Source organism: Peromyscus leucopus, chromosome 15 (genome assembly GCF_004664715.2).
Source record: "Peromyscus leucopus breed LL Stock chromosome 15, UCI_PerLeu_2.1, whole genome shotgun sequence".
In the NCBI taxonomy this organism is placed as follows: Eukaryota; Metazoa; Chordata; class Mammalia; order Rodentia; family Cricetidae; genus Peromyscus; species Peromyscus leucopus.
In genome coordinates, this window is record NC_051076.1 from 57606123 (window position 1) to 57632474 (window position 26352).

Genomic DNA, 26352 nt, shown 5'->3' on the forward strand with positions numbered 1-26352 from the left:
ACCTTCCCCAGCAAATCCAATCCATCCTCTGGCTTATCTGGGTCAGCAAGGGTCTGATTTTATGCATGGCACTGTCAGACCACAAATCCGCTGCAGCTTTTCCTCTATCAAGCTTGCCTGTTTCTGTCAGCATCAGCAAAATGCATAATAAAGAAAATAAGCCAGAAAGGCTAATAACACTCATCTGAATAAAATAATCTCTTTGACTGCTTCAGTTCATTTCATTTTAATCAAGGTGCCAAGAGGGAATTTAGGTTTGCATTTTTTATTTATTTTATTTCTTTGCATTCAGCTTTTTCTCATCACTACTTTGCTGTCAAACCATCACTAAATGAGCTCTTTTATCATGCACATACCTGTTTTTTTTTAAATCTTTCTCATTGGAGACTTAATAATATATACTGAATGATGAATTTAACTCATTCAGAGTTTAGTCTGTCATTTCAGAACTGTTATCTAAGAGTGAAAAATTATATTCTTAGATGCGTTGATAATTGCCAGCTTTTTAGAAATTGGCAGGTCTGAGAGGGATTCTGCTATGGGGCTTTGGAAGTTGCTGGTGCTTCTGGGATTCTGGGCTCCCTTTGAATTCTTTGTCAACCTCAGCACACAGCGCCCACTGAGGAACACAGGACTATTGTTCTACCTTGTCTCTTTGGGAAAGTAGGGTGGAATATTGAAGTCTGCTTCTCTTTTGGTATCTGTCTCTTGTCTTCCCAGAGACATACAGCTGCTTGGTTAATTGCCTGCCACCGTCTTATCCCAACTGTGATTTGCTAAGGGTTATGCACTTTTAGCAGGCTGCATTCTTGGCTGTGGCCCAGTGCCTGTTGAGGAACATGTTGGAAATGGATGAAAGCTAAATCCTCATTTGTTTGGAAATAATAATATTTCTCACATTTGCATAGTGTTTTGTGTTGCTGAAGTTTTCTTGCATCCATCATCTCAGCTAATCTACAGCAGTCTTGAGAAAGGGCAAATAATGGACTGTGGACCCAGAAGGAAACCTCCGTACAGCAATGCAGAAGCTCAAGCCATCCACTCACACCAAGCTTGTGCTCTGCAGAGCCATGAATATAGATGTTGCTAATTAATTGCCATTCCAGACTGTAGGAGCTTCTGGGAACTTCACAGTGATCTATTGAAGATCTTTCAGGAGCTGGATGGGGCACTGTCCATTTTGTAGATGAGCTGGTAGAAAATTGATGGGACAAGTGTTGATTTTGTATGTGAGCTTATTGAAACAACCAGAGGAAATATGAGGGGGTGGTAATATATAATGTAGAGATTTTATGATTATGGAGCTTCTTTTTCCTTGGCCGTCTTAGAAATCCTTCTAGTCATCTGTTGTTAAGTGTTTGAGCATCCATAGATGTACTCTCTATTGAGGGAGAAAAACTGGGCTCGTGTCTTCAAATTAATGTTCATGATTCAGTTGCACGGGTTTTATCTGGTCCAGTGCAGGGTAGTGATAATCCCTTCTGTAGCTGCACACTGGCTTATGACTTTCTGGTTTCCTTTCTTTTGACTGGTCCTCTCTTCTGCAGCACAGTGTGGTATTTTCTTGATCTTCCTGAAATTTTTAAGTAAGAAAAATACTTTTGAATATTTTGTCTACTTTTTAGAGATTAGTGTTTAAGGAGGTTCACAGCTGTGTTCAGTACATTCCTAAGGGATAAAGACCCTTTTCTTTAAATGTCCTGGCATTGTACAACCTGAGACTGGGGGGTGAGGTGAGGGATGAAGGACAGGGAAAGCAGAGACATTGTACTAACAAATGCTAGATGGAAAAGATATAAAGACAAATTTTAATCTCCTGACCAAGTGAAGTTCCCTCAGTTTCATCAACTCCAAACCAAAGAAGCCTGCAAAACTACTAGAGCAAGAAGCCATCTTCACAGAGCCTTGGTACACCTCTATGAAAAAACATCTCGTCGACTTGATTATTTCCCAACCTCAAGTGTGTTGCAGCTTTGTGCTTGTTGGCTGGGAAAATTGCCTGCATAGTACACTAATGTTTCCTTCTTCCTGCATTCTTTTCACCTTTCTCGCGCCAACATTGCCTTAAAAGAAATAAAGCATCTGTTTTTGCGCGCGTGTGTGTGTGTGTGTGTGTGTGTGTGTGTGTGTGTGTGTGTGTGACTTGCCTAGCTTTCAATACGATGGTTCAACCCACAGAAGCTCTTGCCACCTCTCAAAAATAAATTCTAATTCATAGATGAGTAACTATACTCCTGGTATAATTTTAAATTGACTTAGATGTTTATGAAAGAATAATATTTCCTCTCCTAACACTGAAGGATCCAGGTATTGAACCCAGGTTATCAGGTTTATATGGCAAGTGCTTTTACCTGCTAAGCCATCTTACCAGCCCATTTAAAATAGTACTTTTTAGGGGAATGGAGATAATGGTTTAGTGGTTAAGGGCACTGGATACTCTTCCAGAGGACCTGGGTTCAATTGCCAGCACCCACATGGCAGTTTAAAACTGTCTATAACTCCAATTCTAGGGAATCCAACACTCTCACATAGACATATATGCAGGAGATCATATGTCATTGAATACATGTGCTTAAATCTGTCACCCTCTTGAATTTAGGGTTGTTTTCTACTTACCACCCCCCATGCTAAACATTTTAAAGGGAATAGATTAATTATATGTATCTTTTCCCCTTAGCTAGTGCATTTTTAAATTTCCACAGAAGTCTTTTTAATTCCCTAGAAAGGTGATGGTTATAATATAGTGCAGTAGTTAGTACTTAACATTAGCAATTTTGTCTTGAAGAAATATGATGGGAGGAGGTAGGGGATAGGCTTAGAAGAGTTCCAGTTTAGACTCAAAAGTGTTCACTGGTTTGAAACAGCTCCTTAGATTTGGTTAGATAAGTGTTTGATTTGCTAGTTTAGAGTGTTGTGAAGCCCAGTGAGGTGTAGTGAGTTTGTTAATAGCTGTGACTGCAGAATTGAAAACCTTCTGCGTTGAGCTCTGAGCTCCATCAGATCACAGTTGGCCGCCTCCTGCTCTGAATGGAGACAGTGCTACTTGCTGTTTCTGTGCTGAGAGTCTGACTGGAGGGAAGCAGGAGAAAAGGAGTGGATTTACAGGTTTGATTCCTTCCTGTGGTCAAGAGCAGCACCGTTGGCAGTTACAGGCATTGGCACTTTTTAGTTATGTCGCTTAGACAAAAACTTGAACATTTCTTTTTCCTTTGGCTCTCCTCAACTTTCCGATCACCTCTTGACCAGTTGTGGGGTTTAAACAGCAATGTAAAGAGCCCAGCCAAGGCAAGCACATAGTATACCTTGATAAACGGCACCATAAACAAATCCTGCTTCCCTTTTCTCTACTTAAAGAAACCCAACTTCAAGGTGTATGGCTAGCTGTCTGTTCAAATTAGTATGCAAACTGAGCCGGTAATTGATATGCTTTGGGAATCACATTGTTTTCATTTGAGTAAAGGTTTAGAATTTTATGGCAGTACCAAAGTATGAATGAATGTTAGGAATATATATATTCAAATAAGGTTGTTTTCTTAATTATATGGGACTTAAGATAATGGTTCAGTCAATGCTGTCAAAAACAAAACAAAACAAACAAAAAAACCAAAAACCTCTTTATATGTGTTACATGGAACTAGAGAGTCTTCTGTGAATTTTTCATGGCAGATATCTTCAATGTTGTTTTTATGGAATCCTACTGTGGGCAAACTTGTAGAAGTTTTAGTTTGTAGTATTCTAGAGATTTTTGTCTCTAATAAGATCATTTTTTAAAATTTATTTTTAATTATGTGTATGTGTACATGTATGTGTTTATATACATGAGTACAGGTGCCCATGGATGTGAGAAGAGGGATCAGATCCCCTGGAGCCAGAGTTAAGAGTAGTTGTGAACTATATAATGTGGGTGCTGGGAACTGAACCCAGGTCCTCTGCAAGAGCAGCCAGTCTCTTAACCACTGAGCCATCTCTCCAGCGCTTCTGATAGATAAGCTCTTTAACTTTGTCCCTGATGCTAAGGATAAGCCAGATGACCTAAGCTCTAAGATGTGGACTATGGAGAGACAGTCTGATGTATCCTAGTCAGACAATACAGAACGGCTGCTCTCTGAGTTCCTCTTGCTTTTTGATGGTGTGAGAGAATGACAATTCCTGTAAGCTTCAGTCTTCTAACCATTCAAATGAATTGGCCTATAGCCCTGAAGGCTCACTCCCACAGTGACCCTCTTCCTCCAACTAAGCCCAACCTCCCCCAAAATACATGTGCCTGGGTAGGGAGCATTTCACATTCAAACCATAGCAGTAGGCTTTAGGGAAAGTATTTTTGTTTCTGCTTCTGATTGATTACTGTGATTTTTGTGACATGAACTGTAATCATGGTTGCTGGCCCTGCCTGCTTACTAATATTTTTTTTTTTTCCATTTCTCTGCAGGAAGGACCAGAATGTTCTCTCTCCAGTAAACTGCTGGAACCTCCTCTTAAACCAGGTGAAGCGGGAGAGCAGGGATCATACCACCCTGAGTGACATCTACCTGAATAATATAATTCCTCGATTTGTTCAAGTCAGTGAGGACTCAGGAAGACTCTTTAAAAAGGTATATGGATAGATGGTCCTAGTCACAAAGGTTCTTGGCTGGAGCAGTGGCATGACTTTGTAATAAGAGAAAGGATATTTTCTTTCACTTAACAGGTTTTCAATTGACCATTCTATACCTCATAGTCTTAAAGGAAAAGAATGTGGCAGGCTTTTTAACCTTCTAAGCTGAGTTGGTAATCCTGGGAAGACACAGCCGTGGACCAGCACCATTATCCATCAGCTTTATATACTGATACTGCTCTGACCGCTTCCTTTGTGCTTTGCGAAACTCTGGGACTTAGGGCTCTTTAGTGTTGTGCCATGTTTTCCTCATGTACTTCACTTACCAATTCCTATATGTTTATATTTTGAATTCAGTTTTCTTTCCAAGTTCTGTCTTAGCCAGGTGGACTCAAGGATTTGGTTATTCTCAGCATGGACACCTTACTGATTTCTGAAACTTAATTGTTACCTCAATTTATTGCATATAAATTGAGCAATTTAACTAAAGAAAAACTGAAAATAATTGTCATAATCTTAAGGTATTTTTGTCAAATACCCCTATTCCTGTTAGTGCTGGTACCTACCTCTTGGGAACCCCTTTCTTAAGCTCTTGGTAGAGTCATTCTTTCATGAGGCTTGGTTATAAAAAATGGTAGCAGAGATCCTGACTACTGAACCCAGGAGTAGTCTTCATCAGTGTTCTATTGCTGTGAAAAGACACTGTGACCACAGCAACTTTTATAAAGAAAGGATTTCACTGGAGCTTGCTTACAGTGTCAGAGGTTTAGTCCATTTTCATCTGTGAGCACGGTGCCATGCAGGCAGACATGGTGCTGGAGAAGTCGCTGAGTTGCTGATTTCTAACAGCAAACTTTGGTTGTGCATGGATTCATACTTTGTATGAATAGAATCACACAGTATTACAGACTTGGGCCTAGTTTCTCTCAGTATTGTCTTTAAGTATATTACAGTATTGTATGAATGCAGCTCCTAAGACTGTTTCTTGGTTGTTGTAACTTGGTTTCAATATGTGATTACCAATTAAAGATAAAAATAGGAGTGTTGAATGGCCAATGTTTACTATTCTAAAAGGTGAGTAATCTCTTTTCTCTTCCCCTTGGGGCCCCAATGAATACAAAGAACCCTCTACCAAGTTGGCCAATAGATAAGAAAAGATTCATTTTGTTTGAATTGGGTAAGAGCCTTTCTGCTTTCTAGTTCTAGGCAAAAACACATTCTTCAAATCATAGTTTCCCACCATCTTATTTAGAGTCTATTGAACCTGAAGAATTAGTACTCTACTGATAAAGATAAAGAAACCAGATACGAGACGAAAGAAATGTGTCTGGGCACCCTTTCTGTCTTATGTAGCTTTGTGCTACTGAGCAAGAGGTCTTATCCAAGGGACCTTTCTCATGTTGGAGCTGCTATTAACTTAGAGAAACTGAGCTCAAGACCTGAACGTCACTATGTGCTTCAGTTCCTAAAGTTAGGAAACAAAACAACAAGCCCCACAGAAACCAGTTTGGGTTATAGAGGTACCCATGGTACCTTCGGTCCTACACAAGAGATTTCTTCTGGTTGTTGGGGAACTTCTGTTAAATTTTGAAAGGTAAATTGCAGACCCAGAGATAAAGACAAGCACAAGTGAAGTGTGAGTATAGAGAGAGCTGACTCACACAGTAGAAAGTCCACCTCTGCTGAAGAATGATGCAGCATTTCAGAGGCTCCTCCAGTGACCAGCCACCAAGAGAGCAAACTGGAACTGTGGCACAGATAGTATCTTTTGTTTAACTAGTAAATTTGTATCTAGTAGCAAAAACAAAATCCCTTTTTCAGAGACATGGGCTTCAGAAAAGGTACTTTTATTTCTGATTTTACTGTGGGTGCCTGTGTTTTATGTTACTCTATGAAATTTAGTGACAAAGGTTATGATAAGAAAAGTCAGCTTTTTAAACCCGTATGTACCGAGTATTAGGCTAAACATTTTCATATACATTATCACCTTTTTTTGTTTGTTTGCTTGTTTGTTTGTTTTTGTTTTTTTCGAGACAGGGTTTCTCTGTATAGCTTTGCGCCTTTTCCTGGAACTCACTTGGTAGCCCAGGCTGGCCTCGAACTCACAGAGATCCGCCTGGCTCTGCCTCCCGAGTGCTGGGATTAAAGGCATGCGCCACCACTGCCCGGCTACATTATCACCTTTAATCCTTACAATGTATTTGTAGTTACTATTATCATCTCTTTTGTAAAATAGGAAACTAAGGCCAAAAGACATTAAGAAAAAAAATGCAGCAAGGCTGGAATTTTAGTCCTGTCATCTGGGTCCAGAAGCTGGTGTTTTCATCTATGTGCTCTCTTGGGAAGCTGGGGCTATGGTGTGCAAGGAAGAGGCCTTACTCATTGCCATCGGATCTAGAAAGTCTCGTAGGGAGTAGGACTAACATTGTTTTTTCACACAAACCTCCCAAACGCATTAACTCTCTTGTTCCTCTTACCTGATACGGGAAAGCAGCTCAGAGTTGTGAGATAGGCAGCGTGTTTTTATCCCCAGGTGTAGAATATCTAGCAAGCAAGCCAGAAAGACTCATTAAATGTGAGGTATGGCCAAGAATCTGGCTCATAGCTAAATCAACTCGTTTGGGGTGGTCAGTTAGGCTACACAATTGGTCCGTCTATGTTGCTGAACCCTCTTAAGGGATACGCCCTGCTGGCCCTTGGTTTGTGGTTATACCTACCGGGACATACTATATATTTTTCATGAAGCTGTGTTGGAGATTCCTTTAAGCTAAATATAACATCTGGAAAGTAGCCTCCTGTCCACAGCTAAGAAACAGACCCACTTTGTCTAGGATTCTAGGGAAACTTGAGTCCATTTGGTGCTCCTGACATCTCTTCCATTTAATGAAAGCTCAGTCTGTCTGACCCCTGTTGGAAGCAAAGTTTGGATAAATATTATTACTGCCACCTTCGTTTATTTAATGTGGTGGCTTCAAAAATGGTGACTCTCACCCCCACATGGAAGAGGGATAATTTTTCCCATTTTATCAGTTAAACTGCAGTAAATGTGGGCTACTGTTTCCCACAGATGGGAGGACAATCCTGTTGGCTTCCTCCTTGAATTCACCTTGTGGATGACATTAAAAGCCCCTCTGACCCTGCTTTTTGTCAGCTCATTTGTTCTAGCCCTTGACAGCACGCTTGGAAGCTGGTCAGTTCAGACAGTCCGACGGCTCTTGAGTGTACCCTTGTTTTTCCAGTTAACTATATTCCTAATTTACTTTTAGTGCTCTAATTTTCTCTGGCAGAAACTCAGGTTAAATTAAGAAAGCTAGGTCACATTCCCTACAGACTAGTAGTTCTCAACTTTGCCTGTGCATAAAAGTTGCTTGGGGGAATTTTAAGAAAATCTTTGTGACCTTGGATAGACAAAGATATTTTAGAATATTAAAAAGCATGAGGTATAAGAGGAAAAAAATGATGAGTCAGATTTCATCAAGTCATGGACTTTTTGAAAAGATATTTTAAAGAAAATGAGAAGCCACAGACTGGAAGAAAATATTGCCGTGCTATAACACAATAGCAGAGACTGAATAGTTTATTCAGAATAGAGGTTTATTTGTAGACAGTTATGGAGATGAAATTCCCAGGGGATTCCTCTATCAGGGCCTCCTTCCTTTTTTTTTCTTTTCTTTTCTTTCTTCCTTCCTTCTTCCTTCCTTCCTTCCTTCCTTCCTTCCTTCCTTCCTTCCTTCCTTCCTTCCTCCCTTCTTTTCTCTCTCTCTCTCTCTCTCTCTCTCTCTCTCTCTCTCTCTCTCTCTCTCTTTCTTTCGTTTTGTTGTTGTTTGAGACAGGGTTTCTCTGTGTAACAGTCCTAGCTGTCCTGGATCTCATTTTGTAAGCCAAATTGGCCTTGAACTCACAGAAATATGCCTGCCTCTGTCTCCCCAGTGCTGGGATTAAAGGTGTGTGCTACCACCTCCAGCAAGGGCCTCCTTCTTAGAGTGTCATAACATGGTGAAAGCATGACATTAGTAATGGAGCAGAGAGAGAAAAAGAGAGGTTGATTGATTTTCATCCTTTTATCAGAAACTTAATCCTGAAATAACTAACCCACTCCCATGATAAAGACATTGATCCATTAGCCTAGTCACCTCTCATCATTACTACATTGAAGATTAAGCACATGAACTTTAAGGGGCATATTTAAATCATAGCAACATACATCTGATGAAGACTCATATTAGAATGGAGAATAAAAACACTTAAACTCAATAATAAGAAGACATGCTACCTAAAAATTTTTAAATAGGCAAGGCATCTTAGTAAGCAGTTTTCTAATAAAGATAAATAAATGACCAATCAGTTTATGAAAAGATGTTCAGTGTCATCCATCATCAAGGATATACACATTAGAGTAATTAGGACATATGCTATCAATTCCCTAAAATGCTTAAAATGAAAACACTTGACAATATCAAGTGTTGTTGAGGATGTGTAGACATCTTGTGATGCTTGTAAGAGTGTGAAATAATGATAATCACTTTGGAAAATAGTTTTTTGTTTGTTTGTTTGTTTTTAAAGATTTATTATGTATCCAGTGTTCTGCCTGCATGTACGCCTGCAGGCCAGAAGAGGGCACCAGATCTCATTACAGATGGTTGTGAGCCACCATGTGGTTGCTGGGAATTGAACTCAGGACCTCTGGAAGAGCAGCCAGTGCTCCTAACCGCTAAGCCATCTCTCCAGCCCCGGAAAATAGTTTTATAGCTTGTCAAATATTATATACTCACCATCTTGATGTGGCAGTTCCAGATATCTCTAATCATTTACTCAAGAGAAATAAAGGCATATGTTTACATCAATCCTGTAACTGGATATTCATAACAGCTTCTGATATGATTAAGTTAAGGATTTTATGATGAGGAATGTATGCTTGACTCCAGGTGGACTCTAAATGTAATCAGAAATGTCCTTTTGAGAGGGAGATTACAGTTAGGAGAGAAGGCCATGTGATAAAGAGTCACAGAGAGAAAATGCTATACCACTCTTTAGAATGTGGGAGGAGGTCATGAGGCAGGGCTAGATGCTAGAAAATGCAAAGACACAGATTCCTGCTGAGAGCCATAAAAGCAAAAGTAACCTTGCTGGCACGGTACTCTAGTTACAAGAGAATTACTATGACTGACCATTGGCACCAACTAGCTTGGCTCAATTTTCAATTGCTGTAATAAATAAAACACCATGACCAAAAGTAACTTGGAGGCATGGGAAGGGAAGTGAGGACAGGAACCTGGCCACAGGAACTGATGCAGAGGCCATGGAGGAGTGCTGCTTACTTACTGGTTTTTGCTCCTCATAGCTTGCTCAGCCTTCTTTCCTACACAATCCAGAACCACCCACAGTGAGCTAGACCTTTCCATATTAAAAAAAAATCAATCAAGACCCTGGTGCTGGCGTGTGCCTTTAATCCTAGCACTCAGAAGACAGACAGGCAGATCTCTGAGTTCAAGGACAGCCTGGTCTACAGAGCGAGTTCCAGGACAGCCAGCGCTTCTACACAGATAAACCCTGTCTCAAGGGGAGGGGAAAAAAAAAGAATCAAGAAAATATCCACAAAGGCTTCTCTACAGGCCAGTCTGGCAGGAGTGTTTTCTCTTGATGTCCCCCTTCTCAGATGACTCTAGCTTGTGTCAAGTTGACATAAAGTTAGCTAGCCTACCAAAGAAATAGGGTTGGTAGTAAAAGAGATTTAAAATTAAAAGCAGTACATGTTGTCCTTTAGATGGTAATCTAATTTTCTATGTATGCTGAGAGAAGATAATTATAAGAGGTATAGTCTATAGTGTTATTATCATAAATAATTATAGGAGAACTGATCCATATTTGTATATGCATTGATCAGTGTCTCTAGCAGGTGTAACTGGCCTTCACTATCTACATTTTTAACTGCAGACTAAGAATATTTGGGAAAAGTGAGCATGTGTATTGTACATGTATAAGATTTTTTTTGTCATTATTTTCCTAAATCATGTTACAACTACTTACATAGTGTTACATTGTGTCAGGTAATATAAATCCTTTGGGAATTGGTTACAGTATAAAGGAGTTATAAATGCAGGTAGGTTGTGTACAAATACTGTGCTACTTTGTAAGAGTCTTGAGCATCATTGGATTTTGTTATCCTCTGGGGTTCAATAAACTAGTGCCCTGAAGACACTAAGGTATGACCGCACTATTGATTGAATGAATGGGAAAAGAATAATTTCTAAAGGTTATGGCCCTGTATTTTGCCTCTCTGAGAATGGATTTAACATGGAGATGTCTTTGGAAGATTAGGTGAGTGATTTAATCCTCCTGTCCATCCCCTCCATCACCTGCCCTCCACTGAATACAGTGTCTGTTAGTGACTGAATTTCTTCCTCATTAGAGCATGGTCACTAAGAGCATTTTATGATGCTTTGTAGACAGCTATTCTAGTTGTAGTTTATCTTCTTGGTAACACACACACACACACACACACACACACACACACACACACACACACCAACCCAAACAAAAAACAGGATTTGTTGTGGTTACTTGAACTTTATTCTCTTGTTTCTGATAAAGAGATTGTCTTTGGAGAAACAAGTATGTAAAGCTGAAATTATTTGAGTAGGGAGTGGAAGGCTGTTGGCTACTTCAAAGATGTGTCTGCTGATAAAGGGGTCAGGTTTGCCACCAAACCAGACACACAGGAAGCTTGAAGCCAGTGCTATTCATGGTCTTCTTGGCTTTGTTTTCTGTGATGCTGAACAGCATCTATGTGCTGTCCCTAGAGGTATTTCTCTGGGTGGTTCAGGATTGTTTTAGACTTAAGTAGCTGAAGTCTTTTGCTTATGTTTGCCTTTTTGATATTTTAATTCTTTGGTATCTAGCTGCTCTTTCTGAAGGAGCTCACAGGGCTAGATATGAAATTTTTAAGGTAAATCAATTTTCAGAAACTAAAAGAATAAGTGAATTTGAAGAAGCACACTAAAGTGCAGGGTGTGGATACCAGAAAACAAGTGTCTAAGTACAGCCTTGTCAGTCACCCTAACACTAAATATGTTAGTGATGCCTGTAACCAACATTAAGCTAGGCAAGAGAAACTAGCTTGGATCCAGTTCAGTAGATGATTTGCCCCGAGGATCATTCAGGGCATTTCATCTCCCTTAGAACTCCACAAACTTCTGTAAAATGTGATGTGTAGTCCCACTAACTACTTTTCATTCAACAACAGTCTGAATACCACTCGGTGTAGTAAATGGTATTTGCTATAATCCTTTTGTCTTCTCGTGGAAGTAATAACTACTTAAGATATATACATTAAAAAGCAGACAGCCCAGGGAAGTTTTACAGACACCTCTTTTGCTCCTTCTGGTCATTAACTCCTGAAGGCCTGCCTGGCTTCTGACAAAACCAAGGCATTTGCCTCTCCATTTGTGTGAAGGAAGTCTTCCAGCACTGTTCTTTCAACAATTTCAATGCTCCTTCTTTGCTCCCCTCCCCTCCCCTCCCCCTCCCCCTCCCTCTCCCAATAAAGTTGATTACTTTGAAGTTGTGGGGAGTTGGTTTTCTGTTTTCCTGTGGTGGATATATTTGCTTTTATTCTTATTCCTGGACATAGTCTGTATATTGAATGCATGGACTTTCTTGCGTTTCCATAGCAAGCCCACGATGTTTATCAAGGCCCTCCAGCTTGGCAGGTTTTCAGCTCTGCATTCTGTCTCTGTACCTCCCCTACCATGGGCAGTCCCGGAGATGGACAGCGTTCCCAGTTTGCTTGTAGCTGAGCAGCTCCTGAGACTGGGGCTTCCAGGTTTCTCTGTTTTGCTATTGATGGCATTGGGGGAGGTTCTACTTTGAAACTAGTATTAATAATATTGCTATGGATATTATATTGGCATTTTTCTTCCTAAGGTGTAGCTAAGAAATTACAGTTCTCATTGATAAATACTCTCGTAAGACCAGGGTGAAGTGACATTGAAATCTGAGCTCCCATGCCATTTCTTCTACAGCACACTGCCACCCTAAGTTTCAGAACTCGCAGTCAGTAACTTTAAAACCGGACTCTTGCACCTGATCACAAGCCAGGCTCTCAGCCAATGAATTCAGACTAGAGCCTGCTGCTTGCTCTCTCCTCTCATTCCTTTAATTTCTCTACTCTTTTCCCCTTTTCCTCTTCCTTTTCTGTCTTACAGTATGTGTACATTATAGGAAATCAGGGAAAATCTTAGTCTAATGCTGTTCTTTTTCAGTGACATTAATTTATAGCAGCTGTCCTGTAAAATTTACTGTTGCTTGGCTTCTGTCTTTATGTTGGAAGTTGGTTCTAAAAACCTAAATGAAGTTTTATATTACTATTACTATAATAATAATTATTATTATTATTATAGTGAGAGGGGACACTGAGAATGAGAGGGAGGAAGGGAAGGAGGGAAGGAGGGAGGCAGGCGAGAGGAACTGAGTTTGTGAGTGTCAGTCTGAAGCCCAGGCTGGCCTGGAACTTGAGATCTTCTTGCCTTGACCTTACAACTGCTTTGATTATAGGCTTGTGCCATCATGCCTAGCTTATTTAAAATGTATAATGTTTGTTATATCAGTTACTTCATGTTGAATCACAGTAGGAAATACCTAATTAACCCACTGGTATTGATAATTTGACACTCCATAAGCATGCATAATCTAAACCCTCAACTTTGCAGTAATATTTTTTTCTCACATGAAATAAAAGGTATTTAAAAGATGATATATGTGTGTGTGTGTGTATATATATGTATGTATGTGTATATATATATATATATATTTATTAGGAATGTTGGGTGATAGTTCAGCCATTTATCAAGTAGTTTAAATATCAACTGACAATTATTCATGTTATCATTTACCATCTCTGTGCCTCTTATATTCTGAGAAAAGGAGAGGGTTATTAATATCGGGCACCACCAAGCAAACAGACACTGGTTTGTAAAAATGTACTGATGGTATGCAAGCCAACTTGGTACCAGTATTTTTTTTTTTTTTTTTTTTTTTTTTGGTTTTTCGAGACAGGGTTTCTCTGTGTAGCTTTGCGCCTTTCCTGGAACTCGCTTTGGAGACCAGGCTGGCCTCGAACTCACAGAGATCCGCCTGCCTCTGCCTCCCGAGTGCTGGGATTAAAGGTGTGCGCCACCACCGCCTGGCCGGTACCAGTATTTTTTATTACAAGGTTCACAGCAGTAAGGAAGATAATAATAATTATAACTAATACTAAATGAGTGCTAGCCATGTCCAGGGACATTGCTGAGTGTTTACGGGCAGCCCATTTCATCAACACAACAGGCCTTTGAAGTGAGGACGGCCTTTGTCATCTTTGTTCATAAATGAGCATAGGCAGAGGGTTAGGCAGTTCCTTCAAGGTTATATACATCTGGCTGACAGGCGAACTGTGATTCAAGCTTAAGCAGACAGCATCCTCTGAGTCATTTCTTCACACCACCATGCTCTGCTGCCTTGTGTGCATGGAGATAGCAGTTCTTGTGTGAAGAATCATGGCTGGTGGGTCCTGGAGTCCTACTTTGGTGCTGCTATCAGGCCGCCTTTCCATTGTGCTGCTTCTTGCTCAGCTTGTCCTGAGAGAGGCAGCACTCTTGATTTCAGCTCCCTTCTTCAGAACTAGCTTCTTTTGATTCTCCAATTTATCTTTGTCAGGGGTAATCCTTTGAAATTCTACCAGCATGTCTGAGCATGATTTTTTATTTTTAAATGAAAACAGAACTTAAAATTTTCCTTCTTCTGAAACAGAATCTTCAGTTTTCCATTTTTATATCTTCTTTGGTAATGACATCTTTCTGACCCCTGAGTTTTTCCTGTCAGACCTTTCTTTGATCTCCTCTACCTCCCTTCTTCCCTTCAGACAGGGTCTCAATGTATCACCCAAGATAGGCCTTGAACTTGCTGTGTAGTCCAAGTGACCTCATGAGTCCCATGCCTCTGCCTCCTAGATGCTAGGATTTCAGGGATGTGCCACTGCTTTATTTTTTCTTACCCGCGCCCCCCCCCCCCCGTGCTCTACAAATTATTTATAAAACCAGCTTTCTTCAACATGTATCCAGAATTAAACATCCAGATATTGATTTATTTTAATTATCTGCACTGAAATTCCAGCTTTGAAAGACCATACCATAGGAACCTACAAGCTTGTTTTTTCATGGTTTCTGAACCCTTAGTTAGCCAGGCAGTAACTGTTAAATCCCAGGAACAAGAATAGTGATATTTTCTGGGTTTGTTTTTAATTTCGTTTTGAAATAGATAAACCAGCCATGCAGCTTAGTGGCATTTTGCTTGTAGGTTTGTTTTATTTTCTGTTGTATAAGTAGTACATGCAGCTGGATTCACACCTGTAATCTCAGCACTCAGGAGGCTGAGCATAGGAGGGCTGCCACAAGTTCAGGGCTAGTGTAGGCTATGTAGTGAGTTGAGGCCAGACTGAGCTACATGATAAGACACTGAGAGGAAACAGCAATGCACAGGAAGTAAGAATTACTTGGAATCATTATGAACAATTTGATATATTTTCTTTCATTTTTTCCTATGTATTTTGTAGAAAATGAGGATTATATGACGTCCATATTGTTGTGTGCAAGAAATATGCAAGAAAATTTTGCACATTTTCTCATTTAACATCTTTAGTAAACATCTTTTTTCTATATCATTTCAACCTTTAAAAAACATCACTTTTTATAACTGTGTAGCATTCTGTTTCCCTTGGTGTCCTCATATGTTCTTCTGGTTCTTACATCTCTGTTGCCTTGACTCTGTTGGACCATGCTCTTAAATATGCAGAATATGATATCTTAAATATTATATCTTTAGGGAGTGACTTGTTTTTAAGGTTATTAGGTAGCCTACAGTTTCATTTAGTATTGCCCTACTTCTATTTAATGGGAAGCAAAAAGAATAATTTTTTAACCTTTTTTTTTTTTTCTTTATTTGTTGTTTTCTTTGATCTTAGCCGAGAATGGCCTCAAAGCTTTGCCTGAGCCCGGGCCCTGGCTAGCTCAGCATAGTTGTCGCCATGCTGGGTATCAATTTCTCATTAAACTGAAGAAGATCACTCATATCTGTATTTGTTCTTTCTAGAATGTCACAGGAGTCAGTAAAAAGCCTGGGAGGAAATTGTTATGACCAAATGGTATCTGGGTGTGTTCCTGGAGACGATGTACATTGTGTACCTTCCCCAGCTGGAGTGGGCTTTGCATCTCTAAGTTAATCTTCTTTAACAGCATTGTTATCACGTATGTTAGAAAGGAAATAAAGTAGACAAACTAAGCAATCTAACATGGAGCTTTAATCATCTCTTCTCCAAAGCCAGAATAAGGCAGTCCTTGCACCCATGGTATCATCCCATCCGTTCCCGTCATGCCTCTTCCCATGACCTCATTTCCCGTCTGATAGCCGTCTGAAGGGTGGAGAGTAGAAGAGGTGAATTCTCTATTTTGTTACTCTCTGATTAGTGGCGTTTCTAGGCCTTAGTGTTCTCAAAGCAAGAAAAATTACATGGCCTACCTGACTCTTCTTTTGGGAACGTCTTAAAGTAAACAAGTAAATATTTTTTAAATGCTTTATTTAAATTCAGAAGCATAATTAAGCACAACTTGTTCATTCTGTCCAGTTTCATGGTATTGTGTGATTGTCTGCAGTTGCTCAGGCTTCAGATTGGCACTATAAAAATGCTGTAGAGGTTAAGGTCTTCACTTCTTGGCTACATAGATAGGTCCCAGACTTCTAATAGTTATTGAAGGTAGCAGCTTCTTGAATGGTAATTTATAATTTGTTGTCTATAGGAACTAGGAAAGTGAACAGATTCATGAAAGGTGAGTCAGGTAAGATCCATTAGGGGGAAATTCTGAGCTTTTCATTCCTTTAATTGCCCACTTCCACGATTCTCAATTATCCATCTACTTCTTAGCTGATGGGAGTATCTTTTGAATGTCACCATAGTGTCTGATTTCAACTTGCTGTCCTGATTTGTTGTTGTCTGTAATAGAAACGCCATCCAGAGACTGATCTGACAGCACCACGGCTGACTTTTGGAAAGCAGTGGGGAAATATGTGGAGAGCGTTTGGAGCATGAGTGTGGAGAGCTTTGCGGGGAGTCTGTGGGAGTTTGAAGTATACATGGTCAAGGAGAAACACTGGACACGTTAGGTAGAACAGATGAAAACTTGAAAACCATATTTTCTAGTCATATTGGTGTCACTCTTCCACTTAGTTTAGAATGGAAGTAACTATTGGGGATCCTGTTACAGTAACTCAGCGAGTTAATGGAAACTGAAACAATGAGATCTACTAAGAGACAGAGCAAGATGTTATAGATGTGCCTGAGGGAGCATGCGGGAAAGCAGTTCACATTCACTTCTTTTTAAGATACTTGTGATGTATCTCCTATGTTCTAAGCACGGAGCTGGCCCCAGAAAATGACAGAAAGCCCTTGCCTTCGTGGAGCTTGTGTTCTAGTTGGAGAAACACCATCAGAAAGTGTGTGTGTGTGTGTGTGTGTGTGTGTGTGTGTGTGTGTATGTGTGTGTGTGTGTGTGATGATATGGTAAAATTGGACAAGTAGCCCATAGATGATGATGATGATGATGATGATGATGATATGGTAAAATCGGGCAAGTAGCCCATAGGTCCTAGGAGTATTGCTATTTTTATATAGGGTGGCTAGGAAAGATCTCATCGCTAAGCTGGTATTTGAACGGATTCTTGTAGAAAAATATGAATATTGCTGTTAAACTCTTTGAGAAAGATATTTCTAGTAGATAAAATGGCACATATCAACCCTGTGAGTTGGGAATGTGCTTGTCTGTTAGAGATGCTGTAGGGAGAATGTGTGCAGAGCATGAGATAGGACCAGAGGCTTGGTGGGATGCAGCAGGAAGCTAGTAAAGCCCATTGGCTTGCTTCTGAGTCTAAAGGACTGAAGGAGAAACACTGGTACCAGGGAGAGAAGATGAGTGAAGGAGGTCTCTGCACATAGTTCAGGTGAGAGAAGATAGATTAAAGCAGCTGGGTGACTCTGGTGACACTGGGAGGTGGTTAACTTTAGCTTTGAGGATGTGCTTTAAAGATGGAGCCAATAGAATTTGCTGCTAAATTGAATGTGGTACAGGAGAAAAAGAAGTTAAAGATGGCTCCTAGCATTTTGGCTTGAGCAAAGGGAAGTTGGACTTCCTGTTTGTTCATGTCCCACATAGGAAAATATGTGGGACAGCCATTCATTCTAATCCAACCTTGTAATTAGTAAAGACTCTGAGAGCCAAGAAGTGACCTGCCTTGGGTCATTCAGGGAGTGGTAAAGATAGAACCAAATCTCCCAGGTCTTCTAATTCTATTTAAAACTTACTCCAGGACTTAATGCCACACTTCCCGAGTTCCATTTCAGATATGGGAAAAGGAAGCATTTGTGAGGGCAAAAGCTGGAAGGAAGATTTGAAAGCAAGCTATATAAAATGGGTGTTGGAACCAGAAAGTGGGTATTCAAAGCAAAGGCTGACGATTAGAAAAGAGGAGAGAACATGTTAAATGGACAAACGGAACTTCACAACCTAAGTGTGACGATGACCACATGCTGGGTACCTTGAAGGGTCAGGAGAACGGGACCTGAACAGATAACATTTGACTGAGTTTGAAATCGTCAGAAACTGGTACTTAGCACAACCTCCTCTAAAATCTTAAGGACTTTTTTTCTCCTTTTTTGTTTTTTCTTCACTTAAGATAGTAGAAAGAGATGTAAGGTTTAGGTGTTGTTTTTTAAAAATTCCTTTAAACTATCATTATCTTCTTGTAAGTCTTAAACAATAATCCCACCTTCCTGTACTTCCACATATGAACTGAACAAGAATCAGTTCACCCTTCTTGCTCACTTTGGCTCCTGGAGATTGTATGAGGATAAGGACACCGGAGTAAAATTACTTTGGAAAATAAGTGTTATTTAAATGTAGATTTCCTTTTCTAGATTATTTAAATTTTTTAATTTAAAAAACCTGATTGAGTAATAAAATTTTTATGTTAGCTATCCATTAAACACAGAACATTTCACCAATAAACTGCATATGCTTTTTGGAAACATCAAGTATTCAGGATCACTTTGTTTAAATCTTCCTTCAACACTGTCTGTTGGATTCATGTCAAATCTTACCTGGGCTTTTAAAGTAATTTTGTAGTCATTGCTACCCAACAATAAAAGACTTAACCCCTGCTCCTCGGCCCTCATAGGTCTTTCAAGCATTTATAAACTCAGGTTTTCCCTATTGCATCCTGAACATTCAGTTTCAGGCTGGAGCCCAGTGGAGTTTGATATTGCCTTTCTAATCCCCTTCATGAAACCGTGTATGAAGAGTGTGAATGGAAATTAGTTGTACCCTATGGCATTATTAAGGTCACCAGTGCATCTCCTCCTTTGGGCAGGAAAGATGAAAGGAGGTGTTGTAGTCAGAGCAGGTGACTTCTGACACACTAGGTGGGCGTATCCACAGGTCAGATTTAGGGATGTGACCTGAGTCTGTTGTTTTGACCTGGGAACTCTAGGCTATGGAGTCGCTGCCTCCTCCCCCTAGCTCTGTAGAGAGCCAGCCTCCCACTTTTTCTTGGGTACAAAATCATGCCTTTCCACTTAAGACACGTATATTTTGGTGGCACATTCCTCACAAGATACATGCAGTCAAGTGTCTTAGTTGGGCCAGGGCTTGAAGTCATACTATGTTCAATTTCATCCTCAATGAAATAGGTAATTGAAAGGCTTGCTCCCTAGTGATTACCTTCATTTTAGTGAGTCTGAAGCACCATACGTGGCCCAGACAGTTTTGTCTATGTGCTTGCTATGGTGTTTGTTGGTTTGGAAAGGAGCCATTATAATTTTTTTTTTTTTTTTTGGTTTTTCGAGACAGGGTTTCTCTGTGCAGTTTTGCGCATTTCCTGGAACTCACTTGGTAGCCCAGGCTGGCCTCGAACTCACAGAGATCCGCCTGCCTCTGCCTCCCGAGTGCTGGGATTAAAGGTGTGCGCCACCACCGCCCGGCCGAGCCATTATAATTTAATGAATGAAAAAGATCTGATGAGCCACTATGGGTCCTATTCCAGTTTTCCTGTCAACTCTCAGTGGGACTAGGGCGAGAGGAGGATAACTTAGCTGTTAAGAGCACTTGCTGTTCTTGCAGGGGTGTCTGGTTTGGTTCCCAGCACCCACATGGAGGCTCTCAGCCATCTCTAACTCCAGTTGTGGGAACTCTAATGCCCTCTTTTGGCTGCTAAGAGCACCAGGCATGCATGTGGTACACATGCATACATGCAGGCAAAACACTCACACACATAAAATAAAAGCTTTTTCTAAAAATTATAGTCTGTCTAGGTTTTAGTTTTCTGATCTATTGAGTGTGTGTGTGTGTGTGTGTGTGTGTGTGTGTGTGTGTGTGTGTGTGTGATTGGACCCAGCCCTTTACTAATCCTAGGCTCTGCCACTAAACTACTTCTCTTCCCCCTAACTAATTTTCCTAAGATTTTTTTCATGAAATTCTATAATTAAGTAGCAGAATTCTTATGATAGTGCTTGCCGAACCATTCAACATTATACAGATGTGATAGAGGGACAGGGAAATGAATGGGATCAAGATACATGATATAAAACATACATAGTATAATTTTTTTTTAAAGATTATGATAGAAAAAAAAAAAGATTATGATAGAACTGGTAGTGGTAGTGCATGCCTTTAATCCCAGCACTTGGGAGGCAGAGGTCAAGGCCAACCTGGTCTACAGAGTGAGTTCCAGGATAGCCAGAGTTACATAATGAGACCCTGTCTTAAAAAACCAAACCAAACCAAAAAAAAAAAAAAAAAAAAAAAGCCCAGCAAAATAAAAAAATTATATTATGCTAGTTCTACATATAAATAGTATGTTTATTTTACACATAATTAAGTTGAGTTTATGTTTTGTGTTGAAAATGTGAACATAGTATGACCTGGCCTGTGATCTAGGAGAATGGACTCAAAGGGAAGAAACAGACCTGCAGGTATACAGTGGCAACAATCTAATGATAGGTCCTGGAGTGGAAGAAACATGGGGTATGGTTTGTCTTAGAAAGTCCTTTGTGTCTTAGTAGAGTCCTGGGGAGGGTACTAGAGAAATTCCTGGGAGAGGAAGCAGCTTCTGCAGAAAACACAGGTGTGAGCGAGTGAAGAGCGGTCCAGAGCTCTGGAGAAAACACAGGGTGTGAGCGAGTGAAGAGCGGTCCAGAGCTATGGAGAGTGTAAGTGAGACTGAATAGCTTGGTCCAGAGCTATGGAGAGCATGGGCAAGGATGGCTGGAGAAGTGATGAGTTGTAGGAGATAGACAAAGCCTTACCCATCACATTGGAGGACGTATTTTGAAGCCAGTGTGACATAACCCCTGTAATGTTATTTTAACATTTTATCTTGAAATAGTTTCAGACATAAATAAATTTGATTTTAAAAAAGAGACAAAAGTTCCTGTGCAAATTGTTCATTACAAATCTCCAAGTGTTCAAATCTCATAAAGCATGACATAATGTTTCAAATCGGGAAATAAAAAAATACACAGTCCTACTAATCTGTGCTTTTACTGAGATGCTGCCAGTTGTCCCACTGACTCTCAGTTTCTGGCTTATGGTCTGCTTTGGATCCTGTTCAGGATCACTGGGTGTGTTGCGGTAAATTATTTCCTTAGTCTCTGATCTGTCTTTATGTTTCGTGATTTTGATATTTTTGAAGGCTGGTTGCAGTTATTTTATAGGTATTCCTCGCTTCTTTTTTCTATAAGATGTTCTCTCATGATTAGATTCAGGATAAACAGTTCTGGCATCACACCATAGACATGATACTGCATTCTTCTCAGTACATTACAACAGGAGGCATTGACTGGATTTGGCCCATCTCTGGTGGTGTAATTTTGATTACTTATTTAGAAGTGGGTGGCTTTCTTTTGTATTTTAATATATGCCTTATGAAGATATTGTAAGAGTATGTAAATATTTCTCTTCATCTATTCATTACCTACTGAACTTAACACCCACAGACTTGTTTTTTTTTTTTTTTTTTTTTTTTTTTTTTTTTTGAGGTAGGGATTGCTGTGTGCCCACGCTGACCTCTAATTTTAATCCCCCTGCCTTATCCCCTTGAGTGCTTGAGTGCTGGGATCATATAGGTGTGTATTGTAACTATAACCCCAAAAGATGCTTCTTAACTGAAATAATTGATTCTCCTGCCAATTGTTCTAGGGTCCAGCAAAGAGAGAGAGAGGGGAAATGAAGTAAAGGCGTGGTTTTCACCTTAGGAAGGAACCTGGAAGAGATTACTGTTTACTTAAGAGGGTGAACTTTTGCAGAATAGCTGTGTTTAGGGAGCTAAAAACAACTTTTATGGGTTTTCACAACTGGAGTTTGATGTGGAACTACTTGAAGATTTTTGAATTAGTCTAAGCACTTAGGGTTGTTTCTGACTTGAGTTCAGTGGTGAATCTGAGCTAGGAAGAAAGGAGAGGGAATTGAGAGAAAATTGAGCTTTTACTCTAAAAGCTCTCTTGCTTTCTGGAGTCCTGCTGGGTTTCTGAAATACCTTGTGCTCTATATGAAACAATAGTCCTTTGGATATATTTCTTCCACTGCTTCTTTGAATGTATTAAACTGTCAAATAGATGATGAAGGAAATGGGCTACATGTCCCAGGAGAGAGGTCAGGACATTTTGGATCTGTGGTTAGCAGAGGAATTTCAACACACTTTCAGATCATCTCTTCAGATGGATTGAGTTCTCCAAGCCTGCCTTGTGTCTTCCTCAAATACTTCTGACCCCTTCTAACCCATAAGACTCGTGCCTCAGCAGTTTAAATTGGCATTCACAAGTCAGCTGTGGAAAGTGATAAAGAATAGGGAAGCATTTGGAAAGATAGGCAGCGTAGAGAAAGAGCATCAGACTAGGAATTAGCCTGGATCGCGACTGGGGCTCAGGTGGTTGCTTTGCTTATCTTCTTATTGGTTTAATTTCCTACCACAATTTTGACATTGTCTTTGGATATTACCTGTAGACTAGAGAAATATTTAAAGAACTTAAATAAGTTGGTTCTTGGGCAAAACAACTGAAGTATTCTTTCATATTTTGTAACATTTAAATGAGTAGATTGAGGCCCAAGGTCAAAAAGACTAGGCATGGTTGTGACAAGCTTGTCTTTTTTCTTCTGCATTCTAGAAAAGTGGTTGTGATCTTAAAAAAAAAAAAAAAAGATAAGATCCTGTATTTATTAATTTTCTTAACTTTCTTTTAATTTGCTTTTGGATTTATGTATAATAAAATATTTCTCAACCTCTTTAGAATATTTTGGAATAATTTAAAATTATGGTACAACTGCAGGCGTAGTTTGTTCCTTCTGTCTAAGTTTATACAGAAGATTGACATGCTCTGGCTTGGAGAGCCTATCCCTAGCTTTTCAATTTGTTTATTTCAACCCTGCATATTTGACTGTGAAGCCCTCAATCCATAAGGAATGTGGAACTGACAATCTAATCTACAAGATAAAAGGACATCTTAATTAAATTGGGAGGGGGCATTTGAAAAAAAGGCACACAGACACAGTGGACATTTTTTAGAATCCCATAGTGCCTGTGAAGAATGAATGTTCTTGTTAAGCATGACCATGACCTATAGTTCCATCCATGCTTGAGACATGGAGTTGGTGGGTAGAGCTGACCAGATGAGAGGCCAGCTGAGGCCATGCTGTTCATTTCCAAGTTGAGAAATAATCCTGGCCCCAAAAAGCAGAAATGCAAAAAGGCCTGTGGTTGCATTTTCCTGTCATCACTATAACATTTGATACACAAATAATATTCTTTTTAAATACTGTTGTACTACCTTTTTAAATACTGTTTTTATTATTCGTTGAGCATTCTTGCAATGTATTTGGATCATATTCATATTTCCCCCTCCCATCTAATAGCCGTCCTCTCCTTCCTACTCAGCCTGACTTTGAGTTTTCTTTTTCTTTTTCTAGTCCAGTTTGTGTTGCCCAACTACTCTTGAGAGTAGAGCATGCTCTGGAATACGGTTGACCTACTCGGGGTCACATCATTAAGAAAAACTGAGCCGGGCGGTGGTGGCGCACGCCTTTAATCCCAGCACTCGGGAGGCAGAGCCAGGCGGATCTCTGTGAGTTCGAGGCCAGCCTGGGCTACCAAGTGAGTCCCAGGAAAGGCGCAAAGCTACACAGAGAAACCCTGTTTCGAAAAACCAAAAAAAAAAAAGAAAAAAGAAAAACTGATGCCCTCTCCTAGCAGCTGTTGAATGCCAGTAGCTCCTCAGCTGGTGATGGAATTTCATGCCCACCTAACCTCTTCCCTACTGGAATTTTGTCTTGCTTGAGCTTGCAAGGGTCTTGTGCATGCTGTCAAAATAGTGTGAGTTTGTATTTGCATCTGCCCTCTTGTGTCTGAAAAACACTATTTCCTTTATGCTATCTAGGACCTTTGGCTCTTATTATTTTTTCCATCCCATCTTCCTCAAAGATCCTTGAGGGAGAGATATGATATCATTCTCTTTCTTGCTTTCAAAGTTTATGGACTTTCTTCCCCTTGTTTTCATCCAGTAAGGCTTATTTAAGATGAGAACACATAGTATGGATAGTGTGGAACAGTTTGTGAGCTCAAATTCCAATTCTGTCATTTAGTAGCTGTTCCCTGGATGAATTGCTTGACCTTGTTAAGATTTAACATCTATAGAGATAGTGATAAAACTATTACAATAGTTAAATGAAGTTATGCCATAAATTAGCACGTATTAAGCACTGAGTAGAAGGTATAATTATTGTTTTAATTACTAATTGCATAATTAAATCCAGATCCTTCAGAAACTCCTGTTGTTGTTGAAAGGAAGGAAGACATTTGTATGAATAACTCTAATCGTAGCAGTGTAGACACATGATGGCATAGGTAGTAGTGGCTGAAGAATACAGTCCAGGTTCTAAAGGAAATTTTCATAGATAGCTTGCTTGTTTAGTAAAGACGGTGAGCCAGTAATACTATCCAACACCCCAAACACCATTCCTGTGGCCTTCTAAGATATTGTTAATTGTAGAACTCCTCACCCCTAGTTTTTGAAATTTATGAGATGAAAAGTATGTTAAGTAGCATATAATGAATGAGCAATTATAAGCCATATTCTGAAGTGACTGCTCACACAGGTCAATTCATTGAACTTTTTAGCAGCACTTAAAAGATTCTAGTGTGTTCTTCTTGAACTACAGCCCTTTGTACCACTCCTGCTGTCTTAATTTGTGATGATTATTTTCTTGTCTTTCTTTAATTATATCCCTTAGTACTGCCTCTAAACAACATAGTTTCATTTTTGTGGTGATTCATGCTACAAATTTTATTTATTGACTAGGCAAACATTTTCTTTTCAATGCTCCTACTACTTTCAGTACTTTACTTCCGATGCCATGTGTATGGAGACTTCCTTATACTAAGCATGTCTCTGTTTCTTTGAAGATGTCAACGGGGTACCCTGTAGTTTACTTCATGTCTAGTATTTGCTGTCTGTAGTTAGCACACAGTTTACAGGCTAAGGGCTCAGTTCTACAAGACTGCCCACTTCCCTTCAGATGCCCAGGTTGAAAAGTTCAGGTTTGTCACCTGTGGTTCTAATGTATTAACTATAAAATAAAATTTCTGTAACACCTCTCCATATGTTTGATCGTTTGCTACATCAACCCACAGAACTCAGGAAAACAATTGACAGCACAACTAGAGATCAGGACAAAATTTGGAATTCAGAGCTTTCATGGCCTCCCCAGGTACACCACCCTCCCAGCTGCACCCCCATGTATTCACCCACCTAGAAGCACCATTGTGGAAGCATAGTTTATGAAATCTCTGGACATCATTGAGCAAGCCAACCAGTCGTCGACTTTCTTTCTTTCATCTCCACTTTCTACAGGCTGAGGCTGAAGTCTTAACCTTTTTTTGTATGGCATGGTTTATTCCTATTTTATAAAGGCCTGCCTTAACATCTTTATTACTATTGAATTCTGCTTATGAATATATTACATTTCTTTATTTTATTTTGATGAGCATTTGAGCTGGCTTTTTGGTGATGGGTTTTTCTTTTTCTTTCTTTCTTTCTTTTTTTTTTCCAGAGCTGGGGACCGAATCCAGGGCCTTGCGCTTGCTAGGCAAGCACTGTACCACTGAGCTAAATCCCCAAACCCTTGTTTTTGTTTAATAGTTATTAGATGGAAAGGTAGTTTGTGACTTTGAAAGAGAAGCTGGAATAGAATGTTGCATGTGGAAGGAACAGGCTTTCAAGACTTCAGTCAGGAGAGTGGTGGTGAATGAGGTGGTCAGCTAAATCACTGGGTTGATGAGTTGTTTGAAACAATGCTAAAATGAACCCTGTGTTCCAGGCTAAAGAGCTGGAACTTTATTGTGAGAGTACTTGAGAACATGAAAGGTCTCGGAGTCACAGATGGGGCAGTGAGAGACTGCAGTGTGGTAGCAGTGACAGGAGGAATGGAAAGACAATCTGTAGGAGGTGGTTCTCTCCATCTGCCATGTGGTTCCTGGGAACTGAACTCAGGTTTACACACTGAGCCATCTTGCCTGCCCCTTGACCTTGGTTTTTGCGATAGGGTTTCTCACTTCTGAAGCTCCCCAGTTCAGCAACATTCGCCGGCCAACAAGCCCCAAGGATCCTTGTGTCTCTGCTTCCCCAGTGC

The 26352-nt window shown here is 39.9% G+C and overlaps 1 protein-coding gene across 7 annotated transcripts in view; it reads left to right on the forward strand.

Annotated features, from left to right (window-relative positions):
• Positions 1-26352, forward strand: part of Srgap2 (SLIT-ROBO Rho GTPase activating protein 2) — a 219227-nt gene that overhangs the window by 110315 nt on the left and 82560 nt on the right. For all 7 annotated transcript variants that reach the window (XM_028876502.2, XM_028876504.2, XM_037211431.1 and 4 more), the window contains exon 4: positions 4430-4592. In XM_028876502.2, the coding sequence (XP_028732335.1) occupies positions 4430-4592 (163 nt within the window). The remainder of the gene's footprint in view (positions 1-4429; positions 4593-26352) is intronic.